Consider the following 25544-nt stretch of genomic DNA (forward strand, 5'->3'; position numbering starts at 1 on the left):
GGGAGTTAGATATGGCCCTTGTGGCTAAAGGGATCAGGGGGTATGGAGGGAAGGCAGGTACAGGGTTCTGAGTTGGATGATCAGCCATGATCGTACTGAATGGCGGTGCAAGCTCGAAGGGCCGAATGGCCTACTCCTGCACCTATTTTCTATGTTATATTTCTATGAATCATTTAAACAGTAAATCCAAGAGACAGGATAGAATTCAGGGAAAGACCACACCCAACAGGACGGACAAACAGCCAATGTACAAAAGGCTACAAACTGTGTAAGTAATTAAATAAATAAGCAATAAGTGTGAAGAAGTGATGAAGAGTCCTTGAAAGCGGTTTATCCCCTATATTGAAGAGCCTGAAGATTGAGAGGTAATAAATATTCCTGGTGGTGCGAGGCCTGAGGCCTGAGGCTCCGGTGTCTCCTCCCCGGTGATGACCTGCTTCCCTGTGACAACTCTTTGTGTGGAGGTGCCCAGTGCTGGGGAGGGCTTTACTTATACTTTTATACTTTATACTTTATTGCCGCCAAACAATTGATACTAGAACGTACAATCATCACAGCGATATTTAATTCTGCGCTTCCCGCTCCCTGGATTACAAATACAGTATTAAATATTAAAAATAGTAAAAATTAGTAAATATTAAAAATTTAAATTATAAATCATAAATAGAAAATAGAAAAATGGAAGGTAAGGTAGTGCAAAAAAACCGAGAGGCAGGCCAGGATATTTGGAGGGTACGGCCCAGATCTGGGTCAGGAAACAAATACCTGGGGATACAAATTGACAACAAACTGGACTGGTCAAAGAACACTGAGGCTGTCTACAAGAAGAGTCAGAGCTGTCTCTACCTCTATTTCCTGAGGAGACTGAGGTCCTTTATCATCTGCCGGGCGATGCTGAGGATGGTCTATGAGTCTGTGGTGACCAGTGCGATCATGTTTGCTGTTGTGTGCTGGGGCAGCAGGCTGAGGGTAGCAGACACCAGCAGCATCAACAAACTCATTCGTAAGGCCAGTGATGTTGTGGGGATGGAACTGGACTCTCTGACGGTGATGTCTGGAAAGAGGATGCTGTCTAAGTTGCATGCCATCTTGGACAATGTCTCCCATCCACTACATAATGTACTGGTTGGGCACAGGAGTACATTCAGCCAGAGACTCATTCCTCCGAGATGCAGCACAGAGCATCACAGGAAGTCATTCCTGCCTGTGGCCATCAAACTTTACAACTCCCCCCTTGGAGGGTCAGACACCCTGAGCCAATAGGCTGGTCCTGGACTTATTTCCTGGCATAATTTACAAATTACTATTTAATTATTTATGGTTTTATTACTATTTAAATATTTATGGTGCGACTGTAACGAAAACCAATTTCCCCCGGGATCAATAGAGTATGACTATGACTGGGATCCGTTCAGCAGTCTTATCACAGTTGGAAAGAAGCTGTTCCCAAATCTGGCGGTATGAGTCTTCAAGCTCCTGAGCCTTCTCCCGGAGGGAAGAGGGATGAAAAGTGTGTTGGCTGGGTGGGTCATGATCCACTATGTTTTTTAGGATTTTCCACAGTCCAGTAGTTAGGAGGTTTGGATGGGTACATAGGTGGGCAGCGGGGGGTACAGAGTGTTACAGTCTGGCGGGGTGTGGGTCAATGGGACTAGGCAGAATAGTAGTGTGGCATAGACTAGATGGGCTGAAGGGCCTGCTCGAGTCAGAACCCCAATTTGAACCAATCAGCATTCACTAAGGAACAGCGTTCTGGCCAACCGGGAGCGGGGAAACGAGAAAAGAAAACCTGGGCGCGAAAAAAGCGAGCCAATCAGCAGAGCCCTTCCCGCCTCTCCCAGACTCCACCCAATCAGAATGTACAACGCTGAGGCGGATCCTGCTCAGTGCTCCAGCGCATATCGGCAGGCAGCCAATGCAACGGCAGGGTCCTCCAGCCAATCAGAGGAAGCATCCCGTCGTGAACGAATCGGCACGCAACTCTGGAGACATAAACCAATAATAATTTAGATTCTCTTCCACCGCCCCAGCCCGTCCGCAGGTCACCCAATGGGTGCGAGCGACACTACAGCCGAAGGGTCGTAGGGTAGACCAATGGGGTGTTCTGTTGCAGCGCGGTGTGACGGTCGTCCGTTCGCTCGGCTCTGAGGGGAGCTTTTGTGTCGATGGCGTCGGTGTTTTCGGCCGGGCGCCGGGCGCTCGCTTCCCGCTGAGCTTGGCCGCACCGCCGCCTCATGGCGCTGCGCTGGGGTGGCAGCGAGCGGCTGCAGCCGGGCCTGGCCTCGGGCGACGTGGTGAACCTGCTGTCGGACGACGAGCAGGAGGGCGCGGCGACCAAGGTCCAGGCCTCGGCCTCCAACTGCCGGTCGCGCCGCGTCCAGCTGCAGCCCGGCCCGGGCCACGCCGGGCCCGAGGAGGGGCAACGGGAGCAGGAGCGCGGCCTGGTCCGCTTCGAGAACCAGCGGCTGTTCTGTGAGGTGAGGCCGGAGGAGGAGGCGGCCGGGCCGGGGAGGGGCACGCAGCCTCCGCTTTTCCGGGAAGACCTGGGGAGGGTGGGAATGACCTGCCTCCCGGCATCTCGGGCAGACCCTCCGCTTGTTCTGCTGCTCACCGGCCGGACCGGGGAGAGCGTCGCCCTCTGTCCCGGTGCCGGCGGATCTGCCGCTCCAGCCCAGATATCGATCTCCTGCTGTCAGAGTCACCACGCCGCTTTGCAATCAGCCTGCCCGTCCGTGAGCCTCCCCCTTACCTCCCTTTGTTTCATTACCACCCTGTCTCCTGTACTGCGCTCCATACCGACTGACCGAGTACTCTGCTCCCCTCTGGAACAGGCCGTGAATTGTCTGAACATCCCAAGCTCGGTCCCGCTTGACAGCTCGGATGGCCGCGTTAACGCAGCATTAGGCTCGGCCTCGGCTTCCCCAGCCCGGGTCCCGTCTGTCCTGGATCATTGCTGCCTGTTCGGCTGGGTTCACCCCGGGTGAATGACATACAGCCCTGCCCTGCCCTTGCCCTTGCCCCCTGCCCCCAGTGAGCGCTGAGCGTCTATTGCCCCGAACTTGCTCGGCTGCGGTGGGTCCTGAAGTTTTAACGTTGTCCCCCAGAGTCAGGTGGAGGTTTAATCTCAGTGAGTTGTGTATTGGCAGTACAGTGCAAAACGGTTTCTGTAATTTATCTTTCTAGATTTCTGTTCCGTTTACGTTCTCCTCTTCCTCATGCCTCTTAGCTCCACCCAGCCCCACAGGGCTCATGCATTCTGCTCCTAGAATGGTTTCTGCCAGCTGGATTTCCTCTGCTGTGGATGCTGATTCTGATCGTCTCCCATTCCTCTGCAAAAAAAAACATTGGGCTTTTCTGCTTCACGTCACACGGTTATTTAGATATGTAAAACAGGCATGCTTGTCCTCACAGAAATTAGGAAATGCTACTCGCCGAGAGGAAGTTCTTGTGCGGCCCTTTTCCTGACACACCACCCGAGACAGTGACCTTGCCTTGCATTGTGACCTCCAGTCAGAATTGCTGCTGCTCTTTCTGTTTTGAGCAGGTCAGGCGATCTGTCCTGATGAGACTCGTGTCCTGGCTTGGAAACGGTGCCCATCTGCTCGTCCTTCTCTGAGTGCGAATGACAGCTTCGGAGGCGAGCTGGAATTTACCTGCCCGCCCCCGCCCCCGGGGTAAACAAGGAGTTGCAGGTGGAGGATGGAGAGTGCCCTGTGTAGTGATTCAGCACTGGGATGGCCAGTGCCTGTTGTTGAGTGTTCCCCGCTTCCCGCACGTGCCTTTGCTCAGCTATTCTGACAGCTTTTACCTCAAGTTGGATTGTTACACACTGAAGCTGTGAAAGTGCGGTATTGATTTCATAGAGTGGCTTGAAAACTGCTCAGCAAAGGTGAATATTTGAAAAAAAAGACATCTTAGCATTTCAAGTGCCTGAGGGGAATGTTTCAAACTTTTAACTGGTATACCTGAGCATTTCTGCCCTTCCTTTCTGGAGACAAAGTGCTTCCTGCCTGTTGAGAGAACTTTCGGTAGCACCGTGATGCAGTGCACTCCACACAGCCCTGTGTTTTCACAGCAATGTCTATAGTTGTACAAGCTGATCCAGCGTTTGAACTTGCACAATTGTTTTCTCAGTTAAGTACGAGTGTTGTGCGAAATAGTTGTCTGGCTAGGAATCAGGTAACGACTGTACAGCAGCCAGACATGCACCGTTCCTTGTCTGTGCTTGTCTTTGATTGTCAGTGAAGAGCAGATATTAACACTACTTCGCATCCCCTGTGCTTTTCCAGTGAGGAATCAATGTGTAACGTGACAGGTAACAGAGGCCCAGTTTTGCAACTTCTCATTTTTGTTGTCACTGCAGGAAATGCACAGTCCTTGCAAACTGTTGCAAGTGTCAGTCACTTAGATAATATGAGAAGCGTGTTAAGTGAGCTCCTGGGTTTTTGGCACTAATGCCGTAAGTTTAGTATCTTTGTGATTGAACCCTTGAATTTGAATCTCTAAATGGCACCAGAATCTGAGGTAAAATTGAGCTTTTTATGTGTGTACTGAGCTGAGCGTTTGTCCTAACTGCCCAATGTTAAAATTACTAAGTATGAGAATAGTGTTTTTTTTTTAACAAACTGCTGTCCCTGAGACACAGGATTAACATATCCTTTCAGTTCTGAGACTTGCTGGGTTTCATTCAAGCCCAGACTGATGCACTGAATCTCTTTTCTCTAGTGGGTGCAGATCCACACAGCACGAGATTGTCCACAGTGGGCGCCTCAGAGGTAACCAGTCTGGCTGCTGTGGGAAATGGAAAGGCGGACATGCTCCCGGGGCTAAGCCTTGTTGATTGGACAGATTGGCGGGTGTCTTGCCCTGCATCTTATCTGGACGTTCTGCTCTTATCAGGTACCCAAAGTGGAAATGTCTTCCCTTGCCATTACAATCCAAGCGATCAAAAAAATCACTTCTCAAAGTGACATAAATTAATAACTCAATCTCTTATATTTATTTGTTATCTCAATATTGAGCTGTTAGAAATGGCATCAGTCTGGTGATACCCGCAAATTCTGTTCAGAATATCCTCTGCCTCACTCCGACATGAAATAATATATTAGCAGTCCTAGTATCTTAATCATACCGCCTCTTGTCCTCCAAGTAGCATCACTAAAAAGCAATCTGGCCATCTGTTTGTTCATGTGACATTGTAGTGTCCACAGAACAGCTTGTCCAAGGTCAGAGATCACTGTCTGTCCTTTCACTTCCTGTCTATCCATGGTTCCTTTTCTGGAGGTCTTTCGTTGTAAATATTTAACTTTGTGGTTAATAGCTAGATCTTGGGAGAAAGGTGTATTGTACAGATTAAGGAAAAGTTAAATTGTGATATTATAGCATTGCAATCTGCTTCAGGTAGCTGTGAGACTTAGAGTGAATAGGAAAAGACATAGCAACCTCTGACGTAAAAGGGGAACTGGAAGGTATTAATATTAGATTTACTGAGACTTGCTTTGTATTCCCCACCCTTTTTAAAGAGCTGATTGTAGATTCCTTGGGAGTCCACTTTTCAAAACTGTACAGTTGAATAGGCTCCTGCTAATTTTAAAATGTAACCCAGTTTGTTAGCCTGTTAATTAGAAAAGAGGAAGAGGGAATACAAAGCTGCCGTCTCATTCTCAAAAAGCCTGGAGGTGTGACTCTTTTTGATTGTTAAGGCGGGTCTGAAAATTGATCTTAGAAATTTATGTTGTTTTGGTCTCTAATCAGAGCTGCCGATATACTTGTTATAACCATTAGGTTGTGGAGGGCGTTTGGGCATGATTGTAGATTATTGAACCCTTGGCAGCTGAAGGTACAGCTGCCATTGGTTTAAAAATAGTTGAAAATGTTGGAAGTGAGATTTGAAGAGGTGCAGAGGAAAGCCGTATTGGGTAGGGAGAACTGAGCCTGGAATTCATAGCACAGCTTTTGGCAAATGTCTAACCCAAACTCAGTCTTGTTTGGGGTGACTGTTGCCTGCTCTATGCTGCTACAATATGAGAATGCCATGTATGTTGACAGGTTCACTGCCCTGTTTGTTTTCCAATTGGGGTAGAACACATTTACAGTAATTACTGTGCATCCACGGTTCGTTTTTTTTTGGTTGTTTAGTAATGCATTGCTTCCCATATTTGAAGTTAAATTAAATTCAAACATAATCACCATGCCTCACTCTCCTGCCAGTGTTTACTTCCCTTCTACTTTCTCCATCAAATTTTCAGTTTACACATTCTGCTGCAGCATGTTTGGCAGAAGTTTTCTGTGTCCTGTCCAGAGTTTATTGCTTAACCAGTGGTGTGGGGAAATAAATGGTTACATTTACTATCTGAGTCCTTGCTGTGCACTTACTCAACAACTGTTGTGCACATCAGGTTGGTATGAGAAATGTTGCCTGTGCCTTGCACTCACTGAGCTGGTATTTTGGATGTTAGATCAAAGCTGCAGGTATATTCATGTGTCAGCTGGGGGAGGTGAATGTGTCCCCATCTACCTCTGGACGGGGGGCGGGGGGGGGTGTTCCCTACCAGGGATCCACATTTCTCTTGATTGATAACGGGTCCGTGCTATGGAAACCCTGAAGGTTAGCCAGAACTCCTCTGGACAGGGGGTGGTCCCAACCAGGGATCCACATTTCCCGATTAATAACAGGTCCGTGCTAGTGAAACCCCGGAGGTTAGCCAGAACTCCTCTGGACAGCAGGTCCCAATCGGGGATCCAAATTTCCCGATTAATAACAGGTCCGTGCTATTGAAACCTTGAAGGTTAGCCAGAACTCCTCTGGACAGGGGGTCCCGACCGGGGATCCAAATTTCCCGATTAATAACAGGTCCGTGCTATTGAAACCCTGAAGGTTAGCCAGAACTCCTCTGGACAGCAGGTCCCAGCCGGGCATCCGTGTTCCACTTGGTTGATGACAAGCTCCATGCCATGAAAAGGTTCGGTACCTTGATCTAGGAAGACACTTGCGGGAAGGTTAGCTTTTTGGTTTGATTGACGACCTTTGTAAATGGAAGGTTTTGAGCACAGTTCCAGTGCGAAAGTGACAGTGTTTGAAGGTGGGCTTGTTAACATTAGTTTTATTTTTTCACTAATGTTTTACTTTTCTGTTTGTTCTTCCTTCCACCACATTCCCGATCTCTTTCAGTTTGTGGAATTCTGTGAAACATTAACAGAAGAAAACCCAGAAGTGATAAATTTCCTGCAGAGGAAGTACAGCAAGGCTTTTCCAGAGTATTTGGCCTCCACAGAGTTCCGTAACGTACTGGGACGCTGCCTGACCCGGGTTCAGGGCAGGAAGAACAAAGTCTTCGTTTACATTAATGAGCTGTGTACTGCACTCAAAGCCAATTCCCAAAAAACCAAACTTGCTTTGGCTAGTAAGGAGAATTCAAAGCATCAGCCGGTGGCTGTTGAGGGTCAGTCTGTCACAGACACCAAGGAGAAAGAAGACTGCCCTGGGAAACCTGCTGCCCCATCAGAGGAAGCAGCCTCCACATCAGTTCCAGACCTTGCTTCAGGTGAAAAGAAACGAACAGGCTCTGGGTCACGGCGTCAGATCCGTTACCTGGAGAACCTGTTAAAAGTTTATGCTGATGAAATCAAACGTCTTCAGGAGAAAGAGCTGGATCTGAATGATTTGGAAGATGAAGACTCCTCCTACGTTCAGGAGCACCGGCTGAAGAAAAAGATGGTGAAAATCTTTGAAAAGTTGTGTGAGTTGAAGAACTGCTCAAGCCTAACGGGCCGTGTTATTGAGCAGCGCATTCCCTTCTCTGGTACACGCTACCCAGAAATCAACCGCAAAGTGGAGAAGTTCATTAACAAACCTGACCACTTCCCCGACTATCAGGACATCAGGAACATCATGCACAAAGCTAGCACGCGATACAACCTGGGACTGAGCCAAAGGCAGATTCAAAGTATGGCGCAGGATGTGTTCCGCGAGGTCGGCAATAGGCTGCAGGAGAGACGCCACCTGGACTTGGTCTACAACTTCGGCAGTCACCTCACTGACGACTATAAACCAGGTAGGGCTGGACCCTATACACAAGATATAGGAGCTCTATTAGGCCATCTGGCCCATCGAGTCTGCTCCATCATTCAACCAAGGCTGATCCTTCTTTTCGATCTCCTCCTCAACCCATTTCCTGGCCTTTTCCCCATAATCTTTGATGCCATGTCCAATCAAGAACCTATTGATCTCTGCCTTAAGTACACCCAGCGACCTGGCGTCCACCACTGCATGTGGCAACAAACTCCACATTCACCACCCTCTGGCTAAAAAAATTTCTCCACATCTCTGTTCTGAAAGAGCTCGCTCTATCCTGAAGCTGTGTCCTATTGTGTTAGACTCTCCCACCATGGGAAACATCCTTTTCATATCTAGGCCTTTCAACACTCGAAAGATTTGAATGAGATCCCCCTCATCCTTCTGAATTCCAGCAAGTACAGACCCAGAGCTATCAAACGTTCCACTTGTGATAACCCTATCATTCCTGGAATCATCCTTGTGAACCTCTTCTGGACCCTCTCCAATGCCATCACATCTTTTCTAAGATGATTCTCCTAATCTAAGTCCTCCTGCATCCTACCTGTTTCTTCAACGCTACCTGTCCCTCCACCAATCTTCGTATCTTCTGCAAACTTGGCAACAAAACCATCTATTCCATCATCTAAATCATTGATATACAGCATAAAAAGAAGTGGTCCCAACACCGACCCCTGCGGACCACCACTAGTCACTGGCAGCCAACCAGAGAAGGATCATTTTATTCCCACTCACTGCCTCCTACCAATCATTCAGTGCTCTAACCATGTTAGTAACTTTCCTGTAATACCATGGGCTCTTAACCTGGTAAAGGCCTTCTGAAAATCCAAATATACAACATCTACTGCATCCCCTTATCTATCTGACTTGTAATCTCTTCAAAGAATTCCAACGGATTCCTCAGGCAGGATTTTCCCTGAAGGAAACCATGCTGACTTTGTACTAATTGTCCTGTGTTACCAAGTACTCCATCATCTCATCCTTAACAATTGACTTCAACATCTTCCCAACCACTGAGGTCAGGCCAATTGGTCTATAAATCCTTTCTGATGCTTTCCTCCTTTCTTGAAAGAGTGGAGTGACATTTGCAATTTTCCAGTCCTCTGGCACCATGCCAGAGTCCAATGATTTTTAAAAGATCATTTCTAATGCCGCCACAATCTCTAACGTTACCTCTTTCAGAACCCTAGGGTGCAGTTCATCTGGTCCGGGTGACTTGTGTACCATTAGGTCTTTCAGCTTTTTGAGCACCTTCTCTCTTGTAATAGTAACTGCATCCACTTCTCTTCCTTCACACATTACAACATCAGGCATACTGCTAGTGTCTTCCACTACTTCCTCAAAATGATGGGCCAAATGGCCTAATTCTGCTCCTGTGTCTTATGATCATATGAAAACTGCCTGCCGCTCCAGCTATGTTTGTTTCGTCCACAAACTTGGCAATAAAGCCATCCTCCCTGCCAGTGTTCTTTTCCAGTAAACTCTGGCCAACTCCCCTCTCGTGTCTCTATGGTTGCCTTAACTCCACTGTAATACTGATGTATCTTGTCCTTCTAAAATTGCAGGGTGAACTTGGTCATATTATGATCGCTTGCTCCTAAGGATTCGTTTGTCTTAAGGTGTCTAATCACACCCGGTTCTTTGCACAACACCCAATCCAGAATAGTTGATCCCATTGTAGGCCCAACCATGAGCTGCTCTAAAAAGCCATCTCGTAGACATTCTCGAAATTCCCCCTCCACCAACCTAATTTTCCCAATCTAACTAAACATTGAAATCCCCCATGACTATTGTAACATTGCCGTTTTGGCATGCATTTTCTTTTTAATGTGAGGGGCATATTCAAACGACACATTTCACTATGTTTCAATGTGCATGTGACAAATAAATCTGATCTTTAATCTTCGAGAAGCTGGTAAAGTATACAAGTGGGATGTTAGTAGAGGTCCAAGGCAGGGTATGAACAGCTTCAAGCATGGGCGTTGGTGGGGACGGGGGGACTTTCTCTGTGATGAGGGGCAGGCTGCCTGGGGTGATGGTGGAGACAAAAGCATTCGAGAGATTTAATAAATGCTTAGATAGGCACACGAATGGGAGGAAAATGGAAGAATTGTGTAGGCATAGAAGATGTGAGCTGAAGGGCCTTTTGTTACGGGCCTACATTCTATTCCACAGAAATTGGTGAGGATTGCCTGTGTCTGTTGGTCCAGCTGAATTTAAACAGAGGTCCAGAACGAGTCCTACACCCCAATATATCTGGCAAGGCTGAGACTATAATACAATTGAAGGGGTTTTTCTAACAATGTTTTCTCTCTTTGTTAATGTGATTGGGTGTTCTTCAGGTGGTGGGTGGGAGCTCTGGGAAATCTTCGTCTGAGAACATTAGTTAGAAACAGAAAACATACAGCACAGTACAGGCCCTTCGGCCCACAAAGCTGTGCCAAACGTGTCCCTGCCTTAGAACCACCTAGGCTTTACCCATAGCCCTCTATTCTTCTAAGCTCCATGTAGCTATCCAGGAGTCTGTTAAAAGACCCTATCGTTTCCACCTCTGGCAGCCCATTCCATGCACTCACCACTCTCTGCGTAAAAAAACAAACAAACAAACAACAACAACTTACCCCTGATATCTCCTCTGTACCTACTTCCAAGCACCTTAAAACTATGCCCTCTCGTGCCCTGGGAAAAGCCTCTGACTATCCGCACGATTAATACTTCTCATTATCTTATACACCTCTTTCAGGTCACCTCTCATCCTCCGTCGCTGCAAGGAGAAAAGGCCAAGTTCACTCAACCTATTCTCATAAGGCATGCTCCCCAATCCAGGCAACATCCTTGTAAATCTCCTCTGCACCCTTTCTATAGTTTCCACATCCTTTCTGTAGTGAGGTGACCAGAACTGAGCACAGTACTCCAAGTGGGGTCTGACCAGGGTCCTATATAGCTGCAACATTACCTCTCAGCTCCTAAACTCAATCCCATGATTGATGAAGGCCAATACACCGTATGCCTTCTTAACCACAGAGTCAATCTGTGCAGCTGCTTTGAGCGTCCTATGGACTCGGACCCCAAGATCCTTCTGATCCTCCACACTGCCAAGAGTTTTGGCATTAATGCTATATTCTGCCATCATATTTGACCTACCAAAATGAACCACTTTATACTTATCTGGGTTGAACTCCATCTGCCACTTCTCAGCCCAGTTTTGCATCCTATCAATGTCCTGTTGTAACTTCTTGACAGCCGCCCACACTATCCACACCTCCAACCTTTGTGTCATCAGCAAACTTACTAACCCATCCCTCCACGTCCTCATTTATAAAATCACAGAGTAGGGGTCCCAGAACAGATCCCTGAGGCACGTCACTGGCCTCCATGCAGAATATGACACGTCTACGACCACTCTTTGCCTTCTGTGGGCAAGCCAGTTCTGGATTTACAAAGCAATGTCCCCTTGGATCCCATGCCTCCTTACTTTCTCAGTAAGCCTTGCATGGGGTACCTTGCTGAAATCCATATACACTACACCTACTGCTCTTCCTTCATCAATGTGTTTAAGTCGCATCCTCAAAAAATTCAACCAGGCTTGTAAGGCACGACCTGCCCTTGACAAACCATGCTGACTATTCCTAATTATATTATGCCTCTCCAAATGTTCATAAATCCTGCCTCATTTCCCTGTCTTATTGGAACGTACCTACTCAAAACCCCATGCAAATAACCCCTAACATTTGCCACATTTCTTCGGTGTGTTTCCCTGAGAACGTCTGTTTCCAATTTATGCTTTCAAGTTCCTGCCTGATAGCCTCATAATTCCCCGTACTCCAATTAAACGTTTCCGTAACTCGGTTGTTCCTATCCCTCTCCGAAGGAGTTGCACAGAACAGAGGCAGACTCCTCGGCTTGTGGAGTCCGTGCTGACCTTCAACACGTTGGTCGTCCATGCATAGCCAGAGGACAGTACAACAGTGGACAGGACATTTCACCCCTCCTGTTGTACAACTCCTGATGCAAATTTAGGGGTGGCCTGATTAGTGTAGTGGTGCCAGTTCCTACTGCCACCTGTAATGGGTTTTACATTCTCCCTGTGACCATATAGGTTTCCTCCGGATGTTCTGGTTTCTTCCACATGCCAAAGATGTATAGGTTAGTAGGTTAATTGATAACATAACACACATCAAAGTTGCTGGTGAACGCAGCAGGCCAGGTCAGGACTGACAAAGGGTCTCAGCCTGAAACGTCGACTGTACCTCTTCCTAGAGATGCTGCCTGGCCTGCTGCGTTCACCAGCAACTTTGATGTGTGTTGCTTGAATTTCCAGCATCTGCAGAATTCCTCGTGTAATTGATCACATGCTGTAATTGGGCGTCGCGAGCTCATTACGCTGGAAGGGCAGTAATCCTGCTGTATGGCTAAATGAAATTAATATCCTCTTCTATGTCCATCAATTCTTGGCTATCTAACCTCATCAACCTTCCTGCTTCTACTACTGCCTATTCCAAGTTATGTTTTTAAACCCCTCACATCCTTCTGGTATTTGACGTTTCTATTCTAGAGAAAAGATGGTAACTGTTCACTCTGTCATGTCTTCCTTTGGACTATGACACTCCAGGGAGAGCAGCCCAAATTTGTTCCCATTTATGTCCTCCCTTATGCTACAAGCTGTTTACAGAGGCCAATACTTTATCTCAAAATAGAGAGCTGAACAGGCTCTTTGAGCCCTGCCACCCAACAGCCCACTGATTAACCCTAACCTGAACACGGGCAATTTACAATGACTGACTAACCTAGTAATTGGTATGTCTGTGGAGTGTGGAGGAAGCTGGAACACCACAAACTCCGAATCTTTGTGGTGACTGGGGCTGTACGCTGGAGTCCTGGAGAAAGGCAGAGAGCGAGCCAGGCTGTAACCTACAACATTATAAGTACGACAGTTTTGTCTTGTGGAATCATTGCTCCCAATGTGATGTTTTCCAGGCAAAGATCCAGCCGTAACAGACATCACGTTGGAAAAGAGGCTTCGGCAAAACAGGGCAGTTGCACTTCAGCACCTGGATGAGGTGGTGAAGAAGTACGCTGAGATCCAGGACGTTAGCGAAATGGAGGAGGAGGAGAAGAGAAAGAAGAAGAAACAACAGCAGTCTACTGTCCCTCCTCCCTCCGAAGCAGGAAGGGAGAACGTCAGCGATGAACAAGAGGAGGTACAAAAGGTACCTGAGGCTGAAGGGGAAGGACAACAAGTGGACGTGGTGGAAAATGCTGCCTCTGACGATGAGGAGGAGGAGGAAGAGGATGATGAAGAAGAGGAAGATGAAGATTTGTCGTCTGAACCTGACATTGAAGAGGAGCTGTCTAAAATCGAAGAGGCAGTCGATGCTGAGGAAGAGCCCCAAGAAGGTATGATTAATCAATGCCCATGTCCTTCCCTTCCATTTATTTCTATGTGTTGGGGGGGGAGGAGACAGAGTAGTTCCTATTCTGCATGAATTGTTCCTGGGATTTTGTTTACCATAAGTGCAGAATTAGGCCATTCAGCCCATCAAGTATGCTCCACCAGCTAATCTTGGCTGTTTATTTAACAACTCCATTCTCTTGTCTACTCCCTGGAACCTTTAAACCACCCCTTACTGAGAAATGATGTGGCTTGTTTATATAAATCGTCGGGGGGGGGTGAACGAGAAATGAAGGGGCAAAACTGAACATCCATCGCAATTGTGAATATTGCAGATAAGTTGAAATGTGGCAGTTCCCTCTCACCTCTGGACCATTGTGTTGAGTACAAGTAGATTCCTTCTCTGTACTGGATATCAGTCATCCTGACTACTTGTTCATCTCTGGGCAGAAAGGCAAAGTTACAATGCTGTGGTTGGAAATGTTCCAACATGTACATCACTGAAGAATTTGCCCTGTGGGTCCCCTTTAAGTCTGCCACTATCAATTTAAGCCTATGCCCTCGAGTTGTGGACTGCCCTACTGAGGAAAAAGATTTCAGCTATTAACCTTGTCTAGTCTCCTCATAATTTTATAACCCTCTAAGTTCATCCCTTTGCATCCTATGCTCTGGGGGAGGGGGGCAGAGTGGGAAGGTGTGCTCCACTTTCTTTCCTCATAACACAAGCCCTCCAGTCCCACTAATAAACTCTTTAATCCTTTTTCTCCCTCTCCAGTATAATGACATCACTCCTGACCAGCATTTCTCTGGAGTTTTATCCAAATATTTGACTTGTAAAGTAAAAAGGCATCCATTAGTCTTGCGAGACCATGGATCTGCACCTGGAAAGTCTTCACTCTCCAGGGTGCAGGCCTGGGCAAGATTGTATGGAAGACCAGCAGTTGCCCATGCTGCAAGTCTCCCCTCTCCACGACACCAATGTTGTCCAAGGGAAGGGCAAGGGCCGATATAGCTTGGTACCAGTGTCGTTGCAGAGCAATGTGTGATTGTGTCTTGCTCAAGGACAGAACACGTTCCCTCGGCTGGGGAACACCTTCAGGTCGCTAGTCCAATGCCTTAACCACTTGGCGACGTGCCCACATTTGACCTGTATTGTGTCTTAAAGCAAAGCCTTTGTGTCTGTGTAAAGAGCTCACTGTTAGTGGACAGAAAATTTTCTAGTGTTGTCTGTTTCATGCTTAGTAGAAAGTTTAGCACTGCTGGTTCTCTTGCGGGATGGGGTGGTGAATGGGAGGCACAGGGACCCTTTCTGAATTAATTGCTATCCTCAACTGTGTTTCAGATGAGAAATGTGAAGGCAGTGAGATTGATGAAGCTGAGGTTCAGTCTGAAAGCTCCTCCCAGTCATCAGATGAGAGTGAAGAAGATTCTGAGTCTGCAGAGGTCCAGGTTAGGGAGAAGTTGGACATAGCCTGCCCTTTGGAAGGTGGAGATGCCTCCTGTACTGAGAATCGCTCTGTCTGCACCAGCCACCCAGAGACAGAGTGTGACCTGGAAGGGAAGCAGCCCACAGGGGAGAGAGCTGCCATTGAGGGTGTCATTGGGCCGCCCAGTGCCATGGAAAAAGGAGATGCAGCAAGTAATGAGCTGGCATCCGTTGGCTCAAATGGTCAGGGTGGGAGTGTTCTCCCTGAGGAGGTCATCGGCTCAAGCAACAAGCACATGCCTGTCAGTACTGTGGGGCATGTTGCGATGCTTGACAGTACAGAGAGCCCTGAGGGAAAGGACCAGCTGGGAGTGGAGGGCAACACCATGCGAGAAGGGGTTGGAAATGCCGTGTCCAGCCCTGCAACATCTGAACGTGAGGAGGTGAAAGATGAAAAGCCAGCAAAGCCGGCTAAGAGAAAACGAGCAGACTCCAGTGGGCAGAACCTGGAGATGTCAGAACTTCCCTCTGAGACACGTGATGATACTCAGCAAGTAACCAACAACCTGCCAGCATTCACTTGTGATGTCGGAACTTTGGCCTGCCCTGAGGCACAGTCTCAGTCTTTGACCCAGAGAGTCACTGCACACTTGGATAAAAAGTCCATCACCCGTAAAGATCAGTTGTTGGAAACGGATAGACCGTGTCCAGAAACCTGTTTAACTACAGTAAACGGAAAAGAGGGAGAGGATTCACCAGTTACAAAGAGAATTAAACGGGAGAGAGATGTGGGGTGCCGGTAAGTGAAAGCTGAAGTTTCCATTTTTTTGTAATTCTTGCTGCAAATTGCCATTAAAAACCACCCAATTAACACCAAAATATCTGGCACAGATGGCTTTGACTTTATTGTTGCTTGTCCACCAGATGCTCAAGACCTTGGGGAAGAGGTAGGTCTGTCACACATACCCAACCTGCTTACCTGGCAGCTGAGAGCAGGATGAGTGAAGATGCTTGTCTTAACTTGCCCTGGGCTGTGTTTTTACAACCAGCTTAAAATAGTTATAGGGATTGTGGAAGGGGGCTGGGAATGTGCTGACAGCCAGTGTAGTAAAGTAAGTATGAGTCTGTACATTTTGGATTTTTTCTTATTTACAACCAGGTTCAGCAAGCACCCTTCCAGTTTTACACTGTTTTCTCTTACATCTGTTGTGTTTTTTTAAACCTTTTGACCGGTTAATTTTGATAGACACGCCAAAAGAAGAAATCTGGTACACAGACCAGTGCAGCTCAGGAGCAGCCCCTTCACCCCATAATGTATCGCTGGAAGAAGAACATGATGAACCCTTTGCAGTTACCTGGTTTTCTGCATTAGTTGCTCAAAATGTGGTCTGATCTTAATCGAAGTCAATAATAGACAAACACAATCTGCCTGAACTCAAACAATTGTACTTTTCATGTCTTTATCAAAAGCATTGTTTAATCATTCACAGCCCAGGTTGGAAAAAAGTATATGTGAACCCTTGTATTTAATAACTGGTAGAACCTGCTTTAGCAGCAATAACCTTCACCAAACGTTTTCTGTAGCTGCTGATCAGACTTGCACAACAGCAAAGAGGAATTTAGACCATTCCTCCATACAGTTCATCAATACTTCTGGGATCTGGGATGCCTTGCATGAACAGCCCTCTTCAGGTCTCAGTTGGGTTAAGGTCTGTTCTCTGACTTGGCTATTCTAAAACATGAACTGTCATCTTTTTTTAAACCATTCTGTTGACTTATTCTTGTGTTTTGGATCATTGTTGCATCATCCAACTTCTATTAAGCTTTGGGTGACAGAGTGCTATCCTGACATTCTGCTGTAAAATGTCTCGATACAGTTTTGAAATGGTTGTTTCCTCAACAAATGCAAGTTGTCCAGGCCCTGAGGGAATAAAGCAGCCCCAAACCATGACGCTTCTATCATCCATCGTGCTTCACAGTTGGGATGAGGTTTTGGTGTTGGTTTTCCACTAAACATATAGTATGCATTTTTGCCAAAAAGTTCAACTTCTGTCCACAGAACATTGTCCCAGAAGCATTGTGGAACATCTGGGTAATTTTTTGCAAACTTGAGACATGCAGCAATATTTTCTTTTGGAGAGCAGTGGCTTCCTCCGTGGTGTCCTTCCACAAACAACATTCTTGTTGAGTGTTTTTCTTACAGTGGACACTTGAACCTTAGCAAGTTCTAGAGCTCCAGGTCTTTTGCTGTTACCTTGGGTTCTTTTTCACTTACAGCATTACACATTGTGCTCTTGGTGTGATCTTTGCAGGATGCCCATTCCTAGGGAGAGTTGCTACATTACTGAATTTCCTCCATTGGTAGGCAGTTTGTCGTACTGTAAACTAATGAACATTCAGCTCTTTGAAAGAAAAGCTTTTGTAGCCATTTCCAGCTTCATGCATCTCTACAATTCTTCTTCTAAGGTTGTCTGAAGGTTGCTTTGATCAAGGCATGGTGTACATAAACAGATCTTTCTTGGGAAGAGCAGGCCCTGTCAGTAACTGGGCAGGGTACCCCTACAACCCACACCTCCCATCTTGTCTTGTTTTTTTTTTAAAACCTAGACTGCGATTATTTAAATGGTGTACCAGGTATTGACGAGAAGAAATACAATTGTTGGTGTTACTAGTTTTGGCAGATTGTGTTTGTCTGTTATTGTGACTTAGATGAAGATCAGAGCACATTTTGGAAGTAGTTAATGCAGAAAACCAGGCAATTTCAGAGGGTTCACAAACTTTATCTGACAACTATTTATTTATTTATTGAGACACAGCGTGGGATAGGCCCTTCTGGCCCTTTGAGCTGTGGAAGCCTACAACAGATTTAATCCGAGCCTAATCATGGGACAATTTACAATGAACAATTAACTCGCCAGCCGGTACGGCTTTGGGCTGTGGGAAATGCTGAAGCACCCAGAGGAAACCCATGCAGGCATAGGAAGAATGTACAAACTCCTTACAGGCAGCAGACCAGGAAAGGCTCCCTTTATTGCCATTCTTTGCCAGTCAGACACTTTTTTCTGTGAAAGAAACTTTCCTGTAATACCGTGGGCTCGTAGCCCCTTTGTCAGAGACCTTCTGAAGATCCAGGTACACAACATTGACCAATTCTCCTTTGTCTATCCAGCTGGTTCTTTCTTCAAAGAACTCCAACAGATTTTCAGGCAAAATTTTCCCTTTAGGAAACCATGCTGACTGTGGCATATTTTAATCATGGTCTCCAAGTACCCCATGACCTCATCCTTAATAATTGACTCCAGCCACTGAGGTCAGACTAATTGGCCTATAGTTTCCATCTGCCCCTCTCAGTTCTGGAAGAGTGGAGTGACATTTGCAATTTTCCAATCTTCCGAAACCGCTCCAGAATCTCGATTCTTGAAAGATAATTAATAATGCCTCCACAATCTTTCAGCCACCTCTTTCAGAACTCTGGGATGCAGACTATCTAGTCCAGATGACTTGTCTACCTTCAGACTTTCCTGTTTCCCAAGAACCTTCTCTAGTAATGATATTTTCACACACTTCATGACACCTGGGACTTCCACCATACTGCAAGTGAAGGCTGGTACAAAATACTTATTCAGTTCATCTGCCTTTTCGTTGTCCGCCATTACTACCTATCCAGCATCGTTTTCCAGCAGTTCAATATCCACTCACGCCTCTCGACACTTGGAGTATCTGAAGAAACATGGTATCCTTTTTAATATCATTGGCTTACTTTCACATTCCATCTTTATTGAGTCAGGAACGTTCACGTCGTGACCCTGTTAATCCGAAAGGAGACCAATCCTGACATTACGCGCCAGACCAGGTGATCCAGTGGGTGGTAAAAGCCCACTGGAAATCTTGAAAATCGTTAGCCACAACATCAAAGGCTTCAGCCACAGTAAAGCAGAAATCCTGGCAAACTTAAAACCCGACATCTTGTGCATCTCATAGGCTGAACAACCATGAACAACTATGTGCCAGGAATGCACTTGGCTAGCCAAACTTATGGAAGTGCCATCTTTGTTAAAGGGAAATCTATAGTAATGAGCACAGCAAACATCCAAGCTGGCTCAATGGAACTTCTGAAAGTTGAAACAAAACACATAAATATCATCTTGGTCTACAGACCCCCTAATGAACAATTCATGTGGCCATCTAACCTAGATCTCTAGGACAAAATGTACCTCATTATTGGTGACTTTAATAGCCATAGCACCAACTAGGGATACGAAGATGACGACACAAATGGAGAAGTTGTATCATGGGCTCTAAGCAACAGCCTTGAGCTACTATACGAGTCAAAGGGCACCCCTACCTTCACAAGTGCCAGATGGAAAAAAGAATACAACCCAGACCTCGCCTTTGTTACCTCGGCAAGCTCCAACCTCGTCACGCGAACAGTCCTCTAACATATACCCAAATCCCAACACCGTCCAGTCCAGGTAGAATCCCTTCCAGTTCTGAGATATGTACCATCAAAGTACTGTTCGGACTTCGTAATGTACCAGCAGCAAGAGATAACAAATTGAGTCGGGTTTTAATATAAAAATCACTATTTACATCTACTCAAAAATTTTGAACATTAAATAAACTACTTAAACAGAAGTTAACAATGTTATGCGTCTATAGCTCCCTTACAGTCAAACTTAGAACCTGTTCTTAACAAATCTTACTCAAGCACAGTCTTAAAGTGGCAGTTCAGAGAGTCCCAGTAATTCACGAAATAGGTGAGAGGAGAGATTTGTGGATTCACAGTGCAACGACGAGGCAGTCACGACGAATTCCAAAGATTCCACGGCTAGAGGACAAAGAAACGGTTACCGGAGATCCCAACTGAAGAATACTGTTCTGAAGTTCACGAGGAGCGATTTCACAAAGTGACTGTCACGAAATCCACACCCATGGATCATACGAAGGACAGACACATCCCCACAATGAACAGTGTGCCGCTGATTAACCCAATCCTTTGGGTTTGGGTAAGCATTAGACTTTACCCTTCTCGATCTTGAGCTGTTCCCTGATCGCTCAAAGCCTGCAATCTTCATTCTCTCTCTCTTTCCTTCAACTCCCTTTCAGCAAAATGTCCACACTTCTTTTATACCGTCAGCATATGTCATAAGGTAACGCTCACAGAAACAAAACTGTGGACCCCCAGTAAAACGAAACTGGGGACATGTGACACCCACAGTAAACGAAACTATGGACTCCCAGGAAAACAAAACTGGACACGTAACAGTACCTACCAAGATTTAACCTTAGAAAAGCAAATTGGACATCTTTTGCAGAATCGCTTGATCAACTTATCGATACCATACCACCAGAACCTGATCATTATGATGAATTTGTCTGACTAATCTGGAAAGTAGCGCAGCAGAACATGCCCAGAGGCTGCAGAACCAAATATATTCAGGGATTGACGAGTGATATCAAGCAAAGTTATGATGAGTATGTCAACCTATATGACCAAGACCCACTTGGTCAAGACACAATTGAAATGAGAGAGTCAGTTCTGTCTCGACTGAGCCAACAGAGACAGTAGCGTTGGCAGGAACTGATAGAAAACACAGACATGACCAAGAACAGTAAGAAGGCATGGGCAGCTGTTCGGAAACTCAACTCAGACAATAGACCACCACAGAGAATTGCTGCCGTAACACCCAATCAGGTTGCCCACCAACTAATCCTAAATGGTCGACCAAATAACAAGGAACGGAGGCAAAAGGAAAAGCAACATCAGGAGATGGAGTCAGCTCTCTCAAACGAGAATAACATCTTCCCACCTCTCACCCTAGAAGAATTAAAGGATGAAGTATCACAGCTAAAATCCAACAAAGCTGCTGGCATAGATGGGATTCTTAATGAATTCCGTAAACATCTTGGACCTAAAGCACTCCACTGGCTTCTGTCCCTTTTTAACTGTTGCCTAAGATCATTAAAAATACGTAAAAAGTGGAGAAGAGCCAAAGTTGTTGCTCTCCTAAAACTCAATAAAGACCCCAACATTCCTAAAAACTACAGACCGATTTCCTTGCTCTGCACCCTCTATAAACTCTACGAGACTCATACTGAAAAGAATATCCCCCTTAGTCGAAGATCTTCTAACACCAGACCAAGCTGGGTTCAGGCCAGGCCGCTCTTGCTGCGGTCAAGTCCTGAACTTAACCCAGTATATTGAGGATGGCTTTGAAATGCGACAAATTACAGGGGCAGTATTCGTTGACTTAACAGTAGCATACGACACTGTGAATTACAGAGGCCTTCTTCTGAAATTATCTAAAATGTTAAAGAACTAAACCACAGTCAAAGTAATAAGAAGCCTCCAAGAAAATCGTAGATTTTATGTAGAAAAGAATGGAATTAAGAGTAGGTGGTGTCCACAAAAGAATGGACTACCACAGGGATCAGTCCTGGCACCTCTGCTATTTAATGTCTACACAAACGACCAACCAACCTTTCCTAGCACACGCACGTTTATCTATGCAGACGACCTATGCACAGCAACACAAGGTAACTCCTTCCAAGAAGTTGAAGTACGACTGACAGCAGTCCTCGAAGCAATGAAGCAGTATTATGAAAAATGGTCTCTGGACCCAAATCCATCAAAAACTCAAGTGTGTGCATTCCACCTGAGAAATCGAGAAGCAGCTCGGAAACTCAAGATTTTCTGGTGTGGGAAGGAGCTCGAACACCATCCAACTCCAGTTTACCTGGGCATGTCACTGGATAGGACGCTCTCCTGTGCCACTCACATCCAAAAACTCTGAGGGTAAGTTGGCTCTCGCAGTTCTCTCTTGCAGGCACGAAATGGGGAGCTAATCCTCACACACTTAGATCAACTGCCCTAGCACTCTGCTCTACACCTGCAGAATACTGTGCACCTGTGTGGGGCAGATCAGCCCATGTGAAGAAAATAGACCTGTTGCTTAACGAAGCCTGCCGAATAATCACGGGCACACTGCGCCCCACACCCACTAACATCATTTACAGACTTGCAGGCATTGCTCCCCCAGAGATCCCAAGACACACTACAACAAAAATTGAAAAAGGTAAACAGAACTCTGATCCACGGCACCCACTACATCATCAAGTGCCAGTTTCCAACCGCCTAAAATCGAGGAAAAGCTTTGCTACAGTGGAGGAACGACCACACGGAACATCCCCCCAGACGTACAGGATTGACCTCCGGCAACAAACAGAAGCCAGAACCCCACCAAACAATACAGTGCAAGACCCCACAGGAATGTTACCAGACGAGGCACTGCTTGACAGACGGAAGTGGTGCACTCTCAACAGAGCGAGAGCGGGAGTTTGTAGGACGGGAGATAATATGGTGAAGCGGGGTTTAAAGACCAGCCAATCCTGTGAGTGTGGCGAAAGGGTGCAGAACATTGAACACGTTCTGCGCAACTGCCCACTCTCACCTGATTTAGCTGACACTCACCTGCTCAGCGTCAACCAAACAGCACTAGAGTGGCTGGCTGTCTTGGTGTGACAAGCTATGCTGATGACCTTAACAATTCTCTGAGTTGTCTTCTGTTGGTTTTAAAAGCTTCCCAATCCTCTATCTTCCCATTAATTTTTGTTCTATTGTATGCCTTCTCTTTGGCTTTTATGTTGTCTTTGACTTCTTTTATTACCAAATTTGTGTCATCTTTCCTTTGGGATGTGTATATCCTGTGCCTTCTGGTTTGCTTCCAGAAATTCTAGCGACCTCTGTTCTGCAATCATTCTGCCAATCAATCTATCGATTTTGGCCAGCTCCTCTTTCATGTCTCTGTAATTCCCTTTACTCCACTGTAATATTGATACATCTTCACCTTCTCAACTTGCAGGGCGAATTTGATCATACAATAATGACTTGCTCCTTCCTAAGGGTTCTTTTACCCTAAGCTCCCTAATCGATTCTGGTTCATTGCACCACACCCAATCCAATCCCAATTCCAGCTCCTTAACACGGATTGTTAGAAGCTGCAGCTGGATACATTTCTGGCAGTTGTAGTTGTCAGGGACACTGGAGGTCTCCCTGCTTTCCCACATCCCTTAAGAAAAAGGGAGGAGGTCCTGAAGAGAGAATTCAGGGAGTTGGGTAGGAAACTGAAAAGCAGGGTCTCCGGGAAGTAATCTTGGGATTGCTGCCCATGCCATGTACTAACGAGCGCAAGAATAGCATGATCAGCCGTATTAATGCGTGGCTCATAGACTGGTGTAGTGGCAGGGCTTCGGGTTCCTGGATCATTGGGGCCTCTTCTGGGGGAGGTACGACCTGTACAAAAATGATGGGTTACATCTGAACCCAAAGGGGTCCAATATCCCAGCAGGCAGGTTTAATAGAGTTGTTCAGGAGGGTTTAAACTAATTTGGCAGAGGGATGGGAACCGGAGTGATAGGGCTGAGGAAGGGAATAAAGAGGAAACAAAAATAAATCAAAGATAACGTGCAACAGAGATTATAGAGAGGATAGGCTGGAGGTGAGGCGTAATTACAGCCAGTGGGATTGAGTTACAGGGCAATAGAGGCGTGGTGCAGTTAAAACAGAAAGCAAATACTGGACTGGAAGTGTTATGTAGTCGGCCCTCCTTATCCACAAGGGATTGGTTCCGGGACCCCTCGCGGATACCAAAAAACGTGGATGCTCAAGTCCCTTATTCAGCCGGTCTCAGTGCGATGGACCTTAGGACCCAGCGGAACCCCGGACCTTATTTAACCTGTCTCAGTGCAGTGGTCATTAGGACCCGGCGGCAGAGCTCTGAATCCGCAGGGTTTCTGTTCACGAAAATGAATCACAATCACAATTGAAAATAAAGTGGAAATCATAAAGCGATCAGAAAGAGGCGAAACATCTTCGGTCACTGGAAAAACGTTAGGCTACAGTCGGTCAGCCATCAGAACAATTTTAAAGGATAAAGTGAGAAAGGCCCTGCCCCGATGAAAGCTACAATTATTACTAAGCGACGCAGTGGTTTAATTATTGGGTTTTGGGTTTTTGATCCTTTACATCAACCCGGCACGGATGAAGAGTGCGCTCAGGAGCGATCTGTCACTGGATCGAACGCGGGAACTTCCATTCCCGAGACCGGCGCTGAAACATACGTTTCTTAAGTGTTTTATATGCATAGAAAGGTAAAATATATACTATATACTAAGACAAACGTTTGATTAACTGACGCTAAATAATACCGGATGTACCTGTTCTGACTGACTTAGTAGGAGAACTTTTTCTTTGATCCTGATTCACGATAACCTATGCACATCCTCCCGTATACTTTAAATCATCTCTAGATTACTTATAATACCTAATACAATGTAAATGCTATGTAAAATAGTTGTTACACTGCATTGTTTAGGGAATAATGACAAGAAAAAAGTCTACGTACTTGAACAACAAGTGCTGGAAGAGCACTTCTGGGTTTTCTCGATTCGTGGTTGATTGAATTCACGCATGCGGAACTCGCAGATAAGGAGGGCGGACTGTATTTGAATGCACACAGCATAAGAAATAAAATGGGCAATCTTGAAATGCAGCTACAGATTGGCAGGTATGAAGTTGTGGCCATCTCTGAAACTTGGCTAAAGGATCATAAGACCATCAGAGATAGGAGTAGAAGAAGGCCGTTTGGCCCATTGAGTCTGCCCCGCCATTCAGTCATGGGCTGATCCAACTCTTCCAGTCATTCCCGCTCCCCTGCCTTCACCCCATACTCTTTGATACCCTTTCTAATCAAGAACGTAACTATCTAACTTCAACAGATTTACCACCCTCTGATTAAAGTAATTTCTCCGCATCTCTGTTCTAATTGGATGTCCTGAATCCTAAAGTCGTGCTCCCTTGTCCTAGAATACCCTACCATGGGGAAATAACTTTGCCATATCTAATCTGTTCAGGCCTTTTAACATTTGGAAGTTGCTGATTGGTTAAGTTCTTATCCATCAAAGGATTTAAACAACAGTTAAAATCCCCACCCATTATCAACATATATTCATTTAAGTCAAGCGGTAAAGCAAATACCTTTTTAAAAAAAAATAATCTAAATTAGGACCATACAAATTAACCAAAACAACTTTTCTGTTACAGATCACTCCTTTAACAATTAAAAATCTACCATTAGAATCTGACTCAATATCCTCTTGAGTAAATATATTAGATTTAATAAAGATGGACACGCCTTTAGTCTTACTCTGAGAAGTGGAGTGAAACTGCAAACCTTTCCACCATCCAAAAAATCTATTTTGATCTCCCGCCCTGGTGTGTCACTTGAGCAAAAATTATATCAGATTGGAATTGGTTAATAACTTTAAGTCCTTTTTTTGTTTGATGGATGATGCCAACCACGTATATTCCAATTTATTACATTAATCCATTTAAATACCATATTATAATTTTATTGTACTTTACACATGCACAGAGCACATCCCAATGATCCAAAAACTTGGATTTTCAAAAGGCTTATGTTAAGGTCCCACACAGGAGATTAGTGTGCAAACTTAAAGCACACGGTATTGGGGGTAAGGTATTGGTGTGGGTGGAGAATTGGTTAGCAGACAGGAAGCAAAGAGTGGGAATAAACGGGACCTTTTCAGAATGGCAGGCGGTGACTAGTGGGGTACCGCAAGGCTCAGTGCTG

At 45.8% G+C, this 25544-nt stretch overlaps 1 protein-coding gene across 2 annotated transcripts in view; it reads left to right on the plus strand.

Annotated features, from left to right (window-relative positions):
* Positions 1-2086: 2086 nt before the first annotated feature.
* The window catches only part of daxx (death-domain associated protein), a 51881-nt gene continuing 28423 nt past the window's right edge, over positions 2087-25544 (plus strand). For both annotated transcript variants that reach the window (XM_063047854.1, XM_063047853.1), the window contains exons 1-4: positions 2087-2477; positions 7172-8054; positions 13052-13471; positions 14809-15691. In XM_063047854.1, the coding sequence (XP_062903924.1) occupies positions 2235-2477; positions 7172-8054; positions 13052-13471; positions 14809-15691 (2429 nt within the window). In that variant the 5' untranslated portion in view covers positions 2087-2234. The remainder of the gene's footprint in view (positions 2478-7171; positions 8055-13051; positions 13472-14808; positions 15692-25544) is intronic.

The sequence above is a fragment of the Mobula hypostoma genome, chromosome 5 (genome assembly GCF_963921235.1).
Source record: "Mobula hypostoma chromosome 5, sMobHyp1.1, whole genome shotgun sequence".
NCBI lineage: Eukaryota > Metazoa > Chordata > Chondrichthyes > Myliobatiformes > Myliobatidae > Mobula > Mobula hypostoma.